The sequence below is a fragment of the Phacochoerus africanus genome, chromosome 2, assembly GCF_016906955.1.
Source record: "Phacochoerus africanus isolate WHEZ1 chromosome 2, ROS_Pafr_v1, whole genome shotgun sequence".
NCBI classification, from domain to species: domain Eukaryota; kingdom Metazoa; phylum Chordata; class Mammalia; order Artiodactyla; family Suidae; genus Phacochoerus; species Phacochoerus africanus.
The window spans coordinates 183614293-183630130 of NC_062545.1; the positions used below are offsets into that span (position 1 = coordinate 183614293).

Genomic DNA, 15838 nt, shown 5'->3' on the forward strand with positions numbered 1-15838 from the left:
TTCTTTCTTTTTTTCCCCCCCTACCAATTGGATTTAGAGACTTTCTTCTTTATTCCAGCAAGTTCTGTTCTAAAAACATACAGTGAAACAGGGTAATTTTCGGCTGGGTGATTGTTATGTGGAGGGCATGTGCCCAACCAATGATGGTTTTTTATAATTGATATTATTTTTGATATAGTATAATTTACTAATCCATTTCTGTGGTTAGACTATTTAGATTTTTTAAAAAGTTTCTGGTCTGATGGATAATGGTTCATTGAGTACTTTGGATCAAAAGTATGGTTGCCTTGGTTAAATTATTTCCTTCTTCTGTATTTCCGGAAGTTGGCTTATTTCATTGAAAGATATGAACATTTTTATGACTCTTACTACAGAATCATCTTGGTTGCAGTGATTTTCAGTGTTAACTACAGCTTATGAGTAGTCACTTTCACTCATTTTCTCCTTATTGCAATATAAAGCTTACTTGCCTTTCTTATGTTCTCCTTTTTCTTTCGCCAAAGACTAGTCATATAATCTTATTCAGTAGAGTGTCATAAGCATTACTTGGTACCATTTCAAGTCCACTTTAATTGGAAGGTTCTTTTCCATTCCCAGCCCCAAGGTGCAGCAAACTCATTGCACAAAAATGAGATCATCTGTTAGCCTCTAATGGGAGGAAAAGCTCTATTTCTTTTAGAATTCAGGATATGATTAATGACAAAATGGATAGATTATGACCACCACATATTACCAAAAAGCAGGTCTTCCACTTGCTTTCCATGATAGGAAGTCAGTAATGTTACCTGGTAGTACATGAGTAACACATTTAATAATCTTCACAACAATTCTGCATGAGGTAAGAAAAATGGACTTAAGAGGTAAGAAAAAAAGGAAGCAATGAGACTTGCCCAAGGGCACCGTGTGGCAGGTGTCAGAGCTGAGATCCAAATGGGAGCAGTCTGGCTCCAGAATCCAAGCTTAAAGAAGCACATTACATTGCCTCTCTCCTGATTTGGAACTTGTCATCGATTCAATAACTACATCTCAAGTGTAGTTTTTACTCATATCATATATCCATATTTACATGCATCTGCTATTGATATAAAAAGATATACGTATACTTACATATTTGAAGTAGATAAATACATGTATCTACATATTTTCACACTTTATATGCGATACCTATTTATTGCAATAACTGCATTTCAAGTGACATACACAGCTACTTATAGTTGTATAGTGTAATAGGTTATAGTTCATACAAGATTGCATTTGGTAGGAGTTCCCATCGTGGCTCAGTGGTTAACGAATCCGACTAGGAACCATGAGGTTGTGGGTTCGATCCTTGGCCTTGCTCTGTGGGTTAAGGATCTGGCGTTGCCATGAGCTGTGGTCTAGGTTGCAGACATGACTCAGATCCACGTTGCTATGGCTGTGGTGTAGGCCGGCGGCTACAGCTCTGATTCATCCCCTAGCCTAGGAACCTCCATATACTACGGGAGCGGCCCAAGAAATGGCAAAAAAGACCAAAAAAAAAAAAATTGCATTTGGTATTTAGCTTAGTGATTTTCCTCTTAGCATATTTATAAGTAGGCCCTAAATTAAAGGTATTTTTACTGAAATTGCTATAACTATACTGTAAACTGACCATTTCCCAAATTGTATATCAATGATGCTTTCCAGCTATTTTATTTGCAGAAAGAAAACATTTTTTGAAGCAACTATAGCTTATTACAAGTGGAAAACACACTAAAAGCATATCAGCACAATTCTGTAGAAACACACAGTGGTCTAAAGACCGCTAAAGTAAGAAAGACTATTCACCCACAAATTAGTATTCAAGACGAGATAGTCTTTTGCTGCTGAAAATTATTATTATGAATTAATTGCCCTTATAGTTTCCCTTAAATGAATTTATGCATTATTCTTACAAATCACTTGCTATATGCAGTGCTCTTAGAGAGTGGTGATTTCTGAACAGCAACTCAACCACCTAAACTTTTCATTTCCTCAGATCTTTTTTCCCACTTTTCAGGTCTTTTTTGCTAAGGGTGAATATTCATCATAGAGAATTTTCTCCTTTGTTTTAGAGTAGAGAAACACTAAAACTTAGTGCAGTGGGTTTTTTTTAAATAAATACTGATCTTGGTAGCCAGTAGTAGTAGCCATTCAGTGAATTAATGAATGACTGTATCAAGCAATAAATCAGCTTGTTTGGATAGGCTGTATTAGAAAGGACTCATTCAGTTGCATATGGAAGAATTAGCTGAAGAGAAAGGATAATTTATTTACTCACTATATGGGAATTCCAGGGATAGTTTCTGGCTTCAGACACAGCTAGGTGTAGCAGTTCAAATGATGTAATAAGGTTGCTTTCTGAGTTTCTCTTTCCTCTGTGATGTCTTCCTTCTTCAGGAAAGTTCTTACTGTGTAAACATGATTGCCAGCAGCTCCAGGCTCATATCATTCTCACAACAGTCCAAGGAGAGGAGTTGCCCTCACCATTTGTATAACAAATTTCATGGAGGAATTCTGGCCTTGCATGGATTATATATTCATCCTATAGACCAAGCACTGTGGCTGAAGAGTGATGTACCCTGTTTGGACAGCCTTGAGTCACATCCCCACCCTACATCCTCTCTTCACCTTTCCAGGGTAGAGTACACACTATGGTCAGTAGCCCCACTGGAAATGTATGGGATGCAAGAGGGGCACTCCGCAGTGGAAGCATGTTTTTTCCCATTCCATCCTTTGGCCATTCAGCACACATTTGAATCTATGCACTCATACATACTTTCTCTTTTCCAATATATAAAATTTGAAAGGAGTCACCACCTAATACAATGCAGCTGTCCCATTTACAGCTAGCAATACACCTAACTTCCCCACCCCAAGTAGACACCCCAGAGTTTAGCCCTGTTGCCGCAGCAGGGTCTAAATTCTAGTTCTCTTGGTGATACGTGTTTTTATCAATCAGTTGAAGATGTGTCTTCTCTGGAGCTGGTAACTCATAACCGTTACTTTACTGAGCTTCCCCCCAGCAACCTGATGGCTAATGCTTTATATCCATTATCTCATTTAATCATACCAGGAATCCCAGTAAGCCATCGGTATAGATTTTACAGATGAAGAGTTGAGCTCCCAGATTAGGTTCCTTGCCCGAATTCACACAGCTCATATTGTAGAATCTAGGTGGAATTCAGGTTTGATTGGGGAGGCTAAATCTATCTGTAATCAGTATTCTGTGCTATTGTCTCTAAATACCTGAGGTTCAGCCAAGTGGGAGGTGATCTTAAGCTTTTCACAGCCCCTTATTTACCAGAACAATGGTTAGAGGGGGGAAAGAGATGACAACAAAGAGTGACATTCTTTCCAGAGGGTTTGGCTGATCTATGTCAACTACTTTCTTTTTTAGTTAAAACAGTAACTGCCAAACAGGTCATGAAGGAGAAAGTGTTCAATTCACTTATGGTTCAGATTAAATAAGGAAAATATTTCTGTGGTTCCAAAATGACTCTTGCAAGCAAATGACCCTTACTTAAGAAAAAAGAAATCTTCAGAATATGGAGCATACAGACAAGTTGAAAATCAGATTCCATTTGTTTCCAGGTCAGTTTTTATATTTGTAAGTACTAGGATCAAAATATAGGACTCATCTGCAACAAATAACCTGGTAATAATGGAAGTCTACTTATATGAGAAGTTTGGTGATATGTTCCAATTGAAGTTTCAAGAAGGCTTAACCTGGAGTTCCCATTGTGGCTCAGGGGGTTATGAGCCCCACTGGTATCCATAAGGATGTGGGTTTGATCCCTGGCCTCGCTTAGTGGGTTAAAGATCCAGCGTTGCCATGAGCTGCGGGTAGGTCACAGACGCAGCTCTGATCCCGCATGGCTGTGGCTGTTGCGTAGGCCAGCAGCTGCAGCTCCAGTTCAACCCCTAGCCTGGGAACTTCCATATGTCACACAGGTGACCCTTAAAACCAAAGAAGAAGAAGGCTTAACTTCAAAGCTGTTCTGAAGCTGGAGGCTATCAGACATTCAAGAGGTTAAAAAAATTTACTTCAAGATCCAAGCCAGATTTCTGAGTTTGGAACTCAGTTGCTGACCTTTAGTTAGAAAATATGTGTTTAGTAAGCATCATACTACTCAATAGTAGTGTATCTCTTTCAAGAGTTATGGTAAAACTTAGCCTGGATGGTAGAAAGTGGCCCATAGTGACTCTATAAAGAAACTTGTTCTCAACAATTGGTTCTGAGCAATGGGTGATTTTGCCCCCAAGTTGACATTTGGTAATGTCCAGTGATATTTTGGGTTGTTACAACTGGGAGGTGGGGAGGTTCTCCAGACATCTAGTGGGGAGAGACCATCCTGCTGAACATCCTACAGTGTCCAGGACAACCCCTCACTGCAAAGGATATTTGGCCCCATAATGTCAGTAGTGCCAAGGTTAAGGAACTCTGCTATATAGGCTTTCTTGTCCAAGGACTTGAGCGTAGTCAGCCAAGCAGCTCTCTTTTAATGAGCATATACTGTGTGCCTGCCATTGGAGATGAAAAATACATACACTCTCTCACACACGCATAGCTAGTGATCCTGCTCTAAGAGAATCTGAATAGAGGAGATAGACAAGAAAAATAACAACTACGAGCTACTGAGCTGTTTGTATAGAGATAGTACTTCTCAGTAACAGAGTATTTGCATGAATGAGTTATCCATGAGGCAGAACTTTTGACTGAGCATGAGCTAGTCACAGGGGCAGCTCTAATTTAAAGGAAGGGGAATAGTTGCTGCCTCTCCGTGAGAAGCATGGCAGAGTGTCAGTTTTCTTAAATGTACCGTAAACAACATCAGCACTTGGCAAATAGTAAGTATGTAGTAAATGTATAACTGGTGCTGTTGTTTTACCTTTTCTGAGGAGCAGGTGAGTCTTGGCATTTACTGTCCACTCTACTGGGAAAACTCTTCCTGTGATGGATAGATGGATAGATGGGTAGAAGGGAGGAAGGAAGGAAAGAGGGAAATAAACAGACAAAGACATCTGTCTCTTAATTCTAGTATCTGGTCAAATATCAACTTACCAGAGGTGCTTCCACTGATCACCCTGGAGAAGATAGCATTCACACTATCACCTTATCTTCATCAATTCTCTCACCTACTCTGGGTTTATTTTTCTGCATAGTACATATCACCATCTACATTATATATCGTCTCTCTCCGTTATAGCAGGATATTTTTTTTTCAGTGCTGTGTACTCAACACTAACAACACTTGGCACATAGTAGGTGTATAACATGTATAGGCTGAAAGAATGAATGAATGGATGGATGGATGGATGAAGAACAATAGTCAAATAATTTTACCAAAGGCATTTTGATACCGCTTTTAAGGTACTGTACACTAAAAGACTGTATATGCTTTGTTTCAAAATAATCTTAGCCACATTATTCATGTACTTAATGCCATCAGCTGTTATGCCTTCCCATAAGCCCATCACACTGTGTATTCTCTTGGGAATCAGGGACAATATCATCATCTTAAGCATCTTGGCCATGCTCTATCCGTAACTAAATGGTGAATTGATGGGTATAGGGGGCACATCTTCTATTGCTTTTGTGTTCTGCTTTTCAGCAAATGAATATTACAGTACTGCATGTGTAACTGGAGTTTGATAAATGTGTAGTAAGTAAACCAGAAGTATCCTGCAATCCAGTTTTTCAAGATATTTTTTGCCTTGATTTTGTTAGGGAATAAAGATACCTTATTGCCTATTGAAATATGCCTACTAACCATTTATAGTAATTTTCTCGTTTCTTCTTCTTTTTTTTTTAAGGCTGCACCTACAGCATATGGAGGTTCCCAGGCTAGGGGTTGAATCAAAGCTGTAGCTGCTGGCCTATACCATAGCCACAGCAATGCTAGATCTGAGCTGCGTCTGTGACCTACACCACAACTCACAGCAACACTGGGTCCTTAACCCACTGAACAAGGCCAGGGATTGAACCTGCGTCCTCTTGGATGCTAGTTAGATTCATTTCCACCGAGCCATGATGGCAACTCTGCATTATGGTAATTTTCTTACCAAATTACCACCTATTCACTTTTTTTAGGCTGGCAATCTCAGAATTGAGGATCTTCCTTTGCCTCCATTCAAAGTGAGACTGTACATATTATGTGGGTATGAAGTTCTGGTGACCTTGGGTTTTTAAAAAATAAACATTTTTATTTCAGAGTACTTTTAGATACACAGGAGCTGCAAAGATAGCACAAGGATTCTTCTATACCCCACAGGTACCCACTTTCCCTGTTGTTAACATCTTACATGAGTGTGGTACATTCATCACAACTAATGAACCAGCACTGATACATTATAAGGAACTAAATTCCATACTTTTATTCCAGGGTGGCCCAGTTTTAAAGGTTATATCCAGTAATTTCTAAAAGAACAAAATCAATATTGACTTCCATACCAGGTGGTGGCTTCTGGACACTTAAAAGAAGTGAAATAACTTTGTAAGTGAATGGGGCTCATTAGGAAGTAAGGAACTTATGATAATGTGGGTTTAAAATTCAAGTAGGGGAATCTTACACTTGACAGTTTGACTTTTTTTTTTTTTTCTTTTTAGGGCTGCACCTGCAGCATATAGAACTTGCCAGGCTAGGGCTTGAATCAGAGCTATGGCTGCCAGCCTGTGCCACAGCCACAGCAATGCAGGATCTGAGCTGAGTCTGTGAGCTACACCACAGCCCACAGCAGCACCAGATCCTTAACCTACCGATAAAGGCCAGGGATTGAACCCGAGTCCTCATGGATCCTAGTCGGGTTCGTAACCCACTGAGCCACAGTGGGAATTCCTAGCTTGACATTTTATTTGTAAGTTGGATTCTTGTAAAGATGGCAGGATGGAGTTTGATCACTGTGTAAGTGCTTTTGTTGTTTTCTGAAAAATATGATATTACAACATGTTTGTTTTTCCAAAATTGTTGAACAAACAAGGGCTTCCCTGGAGAAGAATGTGTGACCCCCCCCCCCTCCCAGAACTGAGTTGGGACTTAGCTAAGGACATAGAATAAGTGGCCAGTGGCTCAGAGGCTAAATTCCACAGTTGAAATTGGTATAAATTTAGTCTAGTTCTTTGCCTCAGGACTCTCCAATTTAAGATTAAATTTTATACTGAAGCACATTAGCAATATGAGTATTTTTCTATTTCAGTGCAACCTTTTAATCAGCTTTACTTTAATGCAGGTCTGGGTAAAGTAAAATCTTTATACTATCTCTCTTTTAGGGCTCTTCTAGTTTTGATATCCTCAAAACAGAAAAAGCAGCAGTGAAGCAGCACTGCTTCTTAAAGACTCTGCTTTTATTAAATTTTCTTCAATAATCCTCTTCTAGTCTTTTTTTTTGTTACTGCATTATCTAAACCATAAATAAACCGATAAAGATTAATAAACCCAAGAATTTTTAAAATTATTTTAATGAAGCTCTGGAAATATCCCAAACCTCAGAAGATATTTTTTCCTAGTTTACATTTTAAATTCTAGCAAGTAGGTCAGTAGAAATATCCCCCTTTAATTGGTTTAATTGGAAATGGAAAATTCTATGAGTAAGTCAATCTGAAGAATATATTTAAATAATTATACTGAGATTAATATTTAAAGCTTTAAACTTAAGATACATTTAATCATAGCTTATAATTTCTTTAAAAGATTTTAATATCAGAGGCCTACATGATGGAATGTATCAATTCATAGGGAAAAATTTTGCCATGAAATATAATATTTGACAATAAAATTGTTTTAGAACTATATTTGTCAAATCATATGCCTATGAATATTATTCTGTAGACCCTTAATAAATATTGTGTGGGGAGGAAGGAAATATTCTGTGCCCAATAAGTTTTGAGAAACATGAAGGTAAAGAAATTTTATTTTATTTTTTATATCTATATTTTTTAGGGCTGCATCTGCGGCATATGGAGGTTCGCAGGCTAGGGGGCAAATTGGAGCTATAGCTGCCAACCTACACCACAGCCATGGCAACTCCAGATCCTAGCCATGTCTGTGACGTATAATATACCACAGCTCACAGGCAACGTGGATCCTTAACCCAATGAGCAAGGCCAGGGATCAAATCTCTGTCCTCATGGATGCTATTCAGATTCATTTCCACTGGACCACCATGGGAACTCCTGAAATTAAAGAAATTTTAAAAGTTGCCCACGGGACTTCTCAGAGCCTTTAACGCCTTCTAAATTTCTAAGAGAGGGAATATAATGGGATATCTTGCTTCCCAAACTTATTTATCCCTAGATCACTTAGTATTATTTTTTCAGGAGAATGTTCTGAGTACACAGATTTGACCTATTTTACGAATCTATACCTTTGAAAATGTTGAGGACTTTTTTTTTCAGTCATAGTGATGATGTGTGCTATCTTTCACATATGTTGTTTACCCCTAATACTACACCTCAAGATATGTTTGTTCCCAGAGTATACTATGAAGGTATTATATCCAGTCCTCTGCTTAGTACCGTCTTTCTGTTAACTAAAGTGTGGTTTCAATATATGACTGCATATCAGAAATATGTGGGGAGCTTTATGAAAAGATTAAGATTCCTGGGCTCTCACCCTGGAGATTATGAGTGAATAGCGGTGCCACTGTGCTCCAGATTCTGTATTTATTAAAAACACCCAGGTGATGCTGATTCAGCCAGCACTGGTCCTCCAGTTGGTGCTTTGGAACTGCAAAACTGAAAGTGTACATTCTTCAGATGGATGATTGGATTTAGAGTGCTAGTTTGTGCTCATAGAACACATGGGCTAACCAACTCATCCTGGAGAGACCTGTGTTACTAACCTCTGGTGACCCTGTGGGGTGATGTACTGGCTACAGCCTAATGTGAAACAATTGCTATTATGCTTTAAGAAAAGTGCATGGAGTTCCCGTCATGGCGCAGGGGAAACAAATCCAACTAGGAACCAGGAGGCTGCAGGTTCAATCCCTGGCCTCGCTCAGTGTGTTAAGGATCCAGTGTTGCCATGAACTGTGGGGTAGGTCACAGACGAGGCTCAGATCTGGCATTGCTTTGGCTGTGGCATAGGCCAGCAGCAACAGCTCCGATTAGACCCCTAGCCTGAGAAGCTCCATATGCCGTGGGTGTGGCCCTAAAAAGACAAAAGACAAAAGAAAAGAAAAGCACAGAATACTCCTAAGGGGGCTTTTGGTCAGCTTCCTAGTAAGAAAATTACCTAAAATTTTACATAACATTTGTTTTTACTGAGTTTGTGTAGCTCCCTTGTGGATGGTATTTTATACTTTAAAAAGAAATACTAGTTTATATTTACTCATGTTGCCACCTAAGACTATATTCCTGCGATAACAGATGAACATTGAACCTTAAGCAAATAGGCCAAGATTCTGTCTCAGGTATGCTTTGATTTATGTGATGATAGCTTTTCTGTCAAAACTGTATGGCTATACTTTCTGCCTGGTAAAACGATTCCATATTCCTGGCAATTCTTCCATATCCTACAGATGTAGCTGGAAAGGAACAATATAAACAATTAGTAATGGTTTGACAGGTAAGTAGTTTCAACATACTTTGGTTGAATAATGTAATCTTAGCAATAATATGTGAAACACTAGACACATTTATTAAAAGTTGGATATATCCATCACTGTTTTAAAATTATTCTCTCTTGCCAATGCAATGAGACATGAAACAGAAATAAAAGGTATGATTATTGAAAATTGGAGGTAAAATCTTCATGACGTGGAAACAAAATTGTATACACTGAAAATTTAAGAGAAGTTTAAAAATTAAATTCCGTGATTTACTAAACCGATTAGATGTGAGAGGTATCCAAAACCCACGGTATTCAAACATGGTTCAATATATACAGTCTTGTCATTTCTATGTATTAATTGGTTGAAATAACAAATAGAAAAGTTTGCATTGTCCAGTTAGAGAATCAGAGAGAGCTGCACCATAAAAACTCAGGGAGAAAAAGGTTGTACAGAGGGCTTAACGAGTTAGTACATGTCATGCACGGAGAAATCAATCAAAGTGAATCTGTGGATTTTCCTGATGGTCTGGAGATCACTGGCTTCCTGTGGCCAATCCATACTGGCAAAGAGAAGGAGGTGGAAGCCAGACCACAGTGGTTGAAGAAGGAGTATAAGAGCCCAGACATTTGAGTTTGATTGTAATGGAAGTTGCTGTTGCTGTTTTTGTCTTTTTATTTCAAAACCCTTCCATCTCTTCCATGTGAGGCTAGAAACTTCTCCAAGTCAGGCTTCTGCTTCCGTGAAGCCTGCAGTGCATGGTACTGCCTTGAATGTGGAGGCGCTGATTGGTGTCACGTTTAATTCACGGCTGGGAATGAAAGTTTTAAAACAGTTGATAGTGGGCAAAGTACAGAGTGCATTCCAGTGCTTTCTTATTCACGAATCAGGCAGCCCTAGTGGGGAAGTGCTGTGCCTGTGCCAACAAGAGCCATGTGCTGCTGCTCCTCTCCTGTTTCTCTCCTCACCACTCGTGCCACCTTCATTCACCACCTCCTTTTGGCCTTTTTTACAGCTATGAAACCTATGTAGTGGAACATCATGATGCGTCTCCTGTAGGGCGTGTGATGAAGAGCGGGGTTTGGCTTTGGAGCACTCGGAACCAGAGGAATTGCCGAGGACTCGGAGCCCGGGCCTGAACACTAGAGAGCCCACAACACAATGAACAAATTGAACTTCCACAACAACAGAGTCATGCAAGACCGCCGGAGTGTGTGTATTTTCCTTCCCAACGACAAGTCTCTGAACATCATCATAAATGTGAGTAGATCCCACGTTAGAAATCTTTAAATGATGATGTTCCTACCAGTGACCACATTCAGGCTGTGACTTGGTTCAGGGGGAAATAATTACTGGATGAGAGATTAATAATGTGGGAGAATTGGGATATTGAAATAGTCTACATAGTTCCCAACTTTGAATTATGGCTTAAGTTCAGCTGCCTTCAGCATTCTCTTGTCTGGTAAAATTAGAGAATTTGGGTTACTGTATTATAGAACAAATACTTGGCTGTTTTTAAGTGTTTTATTGAAATGGTTTTATTGACATATGAGTTTGCTTTTTAAATATTTTCAAACTGTCACATAAACATAATGGTAATGCATAATTGCCAACTTTTTAACTTGCGTCTTGGTCATTTTTTTTTAAGGGGGGGAAACTGACGTCTTTGTTATATTCAGTCTTAGAATCCATGAACACTGTCTTTACATTTGTTAAGATCTTTGATTTTTTATTATTTTGAAATTTTAATTTTTTTATTTCTATTTTTTATTTTATGATTGTTATTTTTTCCATTATAATTTATTTACAGTTTTTGTCAATTTATACTGGACAGCAAAGTGACCGTCATACATATATATTCTTTTTCTCACATTATCCTCCATGTTAATAGTAGCCTATAGCCTAAGTCTAGCCATTGTCAAGAATTGTGTTGTATTTGAGCACTAAGCTGTTGCTTATGGTTCGTGAGTCAGAGTTAAGTCTCTTAGTTAACCTGGACATTGAGGAATATGCTATTATTATTATTTTTCTTTACTTTTAAAGTTGGGTTATAATTTATATACAACAAAGTATAGGAGTCTTAAGTGTGCAGCTCAGTGAATTTTTACAAGTGTATGTAACCATGTTGAGACATAGTAGATTTCCAGCACCCCAGAAAGATCCTTTGTGATCCCGCCTAGTCAATAATCTCCACCCAAGAGGTAATAACTGTTGCTGCCTCTCTCACTGTAGCATAATTTTCCTGTTTCTGAACTTCATGCAGCTAAAAATTATGTGGTGTGCTTACTTTTGTATCTGGCTTCATTCACTCAGCATTTGGCCTATGAAATTCATCTATGCTCTTGCATGTCACAGTAATTATTTTTTTCAGTATTGTATAATATTTTACTGTATGAAATTGCCCGGTTTCTTTATCCAGCTATTATTGATGTTGGGTTAAATTTGGGGCTGTTACAAGTGAAACTATTATGAACATTTTATATGTATGCATATACATATGCATTTCTGGGCTTATACCTAAGAGTGGATTGTGAGTCATGAAGTATACACATGTTTAGCTTTGGTAGAGACTGTCAAACAATTTTATGATAATCACAATCATGCCTAGCTAGCATTTTTCAACCCCTCTTCCGATTATCAACTTTCATCTTCTTTCTTTCACTGATTGTATCCTGGTGGAATTAAGGAAAAAATTGCCTTGGTGCATGCCTCGAATCAGTTTTCTTTGCTATATGCTACTATATTGGGTTAAAAACCCAATTACTGTACAAAATAATATTTCTAAATGTTATACTGACTCTATATGACATTTAAAAAGCTCCATTAAAAGTTTAGATAGGAATAGGTCCTGCTTATTACCATAATTATTTAGGTTTTATTCTGTCAGTCACCACAGTTTCTTGATTTACTAATGTAACTTCGTTTTTGCTCACAAGAATTACCTGAGCATCACACCTGCCTATTCAGTGAACTTTGTCAATCTGTTAGGCAGAATTTGTTTTGATGAGCTACACTCCTACTCAGGGCACCCAAAGTTGCTTTTGGTTGTGTCAAGTGATGACTATTATTTTGTAGCATTTGGTTTTTAAAACCTAATTAAAATTGGCAGCATTATCTTTCTTTGTCAGAATGGGTACTGACAAAATATACTAACATGTAATTTACATGCATACACAAATATGGTATTTGAGATCTTTTTTACAGTTATGTCAAAAAAACAGCAACTTAATTTTTTAAAAATACATAAACATACAGCATAAGCCCCTAAGAAACTTCTCTCCATTCCTTTCTGTCTTTCCACCCAGTGGAATATGTGTATGTGTGTTCATATGAGAGTGCGTGTGTATACACACATTCAGGATGTGGAACAAAACCTTACTGACCTCAGGTGAGTAGAAAGAAGACTAACCTGACTTCATGAGGAATCCAAGGAGCTGACTATAATTTTCTATGAAATTAATTTGTACTCTGAATCTCAGGTGAGGAAGATAATTATGGAGAACAGACTGGCAGCCAATCTACTTATTCCTGTAGATCAGTGGTTTTTAAGCCAACTTGATCTACATCAGAATATTGTTAAATACCTAGCCTATTGGACTCCTCTCCTTTGAGGACTAATAAGTCTAGGGTAGGACATAGGCATCTGTATTTAACAGCATTCCCTAATCAGGTGCTATTAATAATTTAAAACCTTAAGCCAGACAGGCGAAGACCTATGGACCAGTACCATCTAGTCTCTTTCACTCTATAGAACTCTGTGTAGTGGATTGTAATTTTTTTTTTTTTTTCCCTTTTAAGGGCCGCACCCATGGCATATGGAAGTTCCCAGGCTAGGGGTTGAATTGAGCTGTAGCTGCCAGCCTATGTCACAGCCACATCAATGCGGGATCCAAGCTGCATCTGCAGCCTACACCACAGTTCAGGGCAATAACAGATCCTTAACCCGCTGAGCGAGACCAGGGATCAAACCTTCATCCTCATGGATACTGGTCAGGTTTGTTACCACTGAACCACGATGGGAACTCCTGTTGGGTTGTATTTTTGACACTGTGTTAGTGGCCTAACCCTTAGAGCAGTACATGATATATAGTAGACCCAAAGTGAATGTTGGTTGTTGTTAGTAACAATAATATAACTACCATCATAATTAAGAAATAAGACTATATTTTGATTTGTATAATTTACTGATTTTGCGACCTTTAAACAAGTTGTTTAAGCTCATTCATCTTCCTCACTTGTAAAAGCAGCTTTCCCAGTACCTAGCACCTGATAGGCATTTGATTTATATTAGCTTCCTTCCTTTTGGAGGGGTAATTGAAAGCTAGTATGGTAATGGGAAGACATGAATGTACTTCACACATACACACCAGAATTCAAATCCCATGTCTTAGAGACTTTTGGAAAATTCATTAAACCTCCCTCAAGTTCACTGTCTTCACCTGTAAAACGGGGATAATACCTGTGGTACAAGGTCATTGTGAGAATTAAGGGTTAGCATGTAGCATAATTCCTGACACATGGATAGTAGCTGCTATCCTTATTATTGTAATTCTTTATGAGATGAATTTTTACACTTCTTCAATTACCTTCTTTTGTAAAATTAGTATAATAATTTCTGCAGGATGGTCAGGACTGTGATTATGGACTGTAACACCATAAATCACTATGATGAAGGAGAATTTTAGAGTCATGGGGATCTAGGTGGAAATCCCTATGCCACAATTTACTCTGCAACCTTGGGCAAGGTAGTTTTTTTGCTTCTGTTTCCTCTTCTATAAGGTGGAGGTAATCCTTTTTTTTTTTCCTTTAAAAATTAAAAAAATTTTTGCAACATTTTTGAAGGTTGCTTTCCATTTACAGTTATTACAGAAAATTGGCTTTATTCCCCATGTTGTACAATACGTCCTGAAGCCTGTGTTATGCCTAGTAGTTCATACCTCCAACTCCAAAGTGGAGATAGTCTGACTCCTCACAGTGTCATTGCTGGAGTATGAGAACATAACATGCATAAAGTGCTTATTGTAGTACCTGGAACCTGGGAATTGCTCACCGAATGAGCACTTAGCAGAGTAGCACTTGTTTTCATTTCTTGGAGCTGTGTGCTCAGTTTCTTAGGGCACTCTCTTAATGAAACTCACGTGGGAAGTCTGCATGCCATGTAGACCTGTCCCTATTCCAGGGTACATGAATGGCCCTGCCATGTCTAGAGTCCTCATTAGCTGGTGGTTGGCCCAAAGGCAGGAGGAGGGGCTGGGTTAAGTAGTATGGAGGCTCCTCACCACCAAAAACCAACTTAGGGCTGTCAGAGGCCTGTCATTTTCTACAAAGCGTTTTATTATTATTATTTTACTATTTTTTTAATCTTAAAGTTTTATTGACATACAGTTGATTTATAATACTGTGTTAATTTCTGCTGTACAACGACTCAGTTATACATTGTACATATATCCATTCTTTGTCAGATTCTTTTCCCACATAGGTTATCACAGAATATTGAGTAGAATTTCCCGTGCAGTACAGCAGATCCTGGTTAACCATCCATTCCATATGCAGTAGTGTACACGTGCCAGTCCCAAAACCCCAATCCATCCTGCCCCTCCACCTTTTCCCTTTGGTAACCGTGAGTTACAAAGTGTTACTTTTGTCTTTAGAGAATAGCAGTCAATATTTGTAGAGTTGTGGTAGAACAAGTTAACTGTGACAAAAACTATTTCATTAATGGCCTCATTTTTTTTTAATCATCTCTAAACATTTTTTAAAACCAACAAAGTTTGTTCCCTCACAAGTGTAATTGATAGAATATTAATATTGCCTTTGTGTGTGGGGGGGGTAATTTAGTCTTTTTGGTTAATTCTCTGTGACTTGAACTAATAGGGACTGTTCTAAATGATTTTAGAACAGATAAGTACTAAATATGGGAACGTGGGAATTTTTATTTATTTATTTTTTGTCTTTTTGCCATTTCTTTTCTTTTTTTTTTTTTATCTTTTTGCTATTTCTTGGGCCGCTCCCTCGGCATATGGAAGTTCCCAGGCTAGGGGTCGAATCGGAGCTGTAGCCACCGGCCTACGCCAGAGCCACAGCAACGCCGGATCCGAGCCGCGTCTGCAACCTACACCACAGCTCACGGCAACGCGGGATCGTTAACCCACTGAGCAAGGGCAGGGATCGAACCCGCAACCTCATGGTTCCTAGTTGGATTCGTTAACCACTGCGCCACGGCGGGAACTCCGGGAACGTGGAAATTTTTAGAAATAGAATGATGGTCAATGTAGGAGCCACCACAATTTTA

At 38.5% G+C, this 15838-nt stretch overlaps 1 protein-coding gene across 3 annotated transcripts in view; it reads left to right on the forward strand.

Annotated features, from left to right (window-relative positions):
* The window catches only part of FRMD6 (FERM domain containing 6), a 240364-nt gene that overhangs the window by 187792 nt on the left and 36734 nt on the right, over positions 1–15838 (forward strand). For all 3 annotated transcript variants that reach the window (XM_047767320.1, XM_047767319.1, XM_047767321.1), the window contains one exon: positions 10562–10806. In XM_047767320.1, the coding sequence (XP_047623276.1) occupies positions 10708–10806 (99 nt within the window). In that variant the 5' untranslated portion in view covers positions 10562–10707. The remainder of the gene's footprint in view (positions 1–10561; positions 10807–15838) is intronic.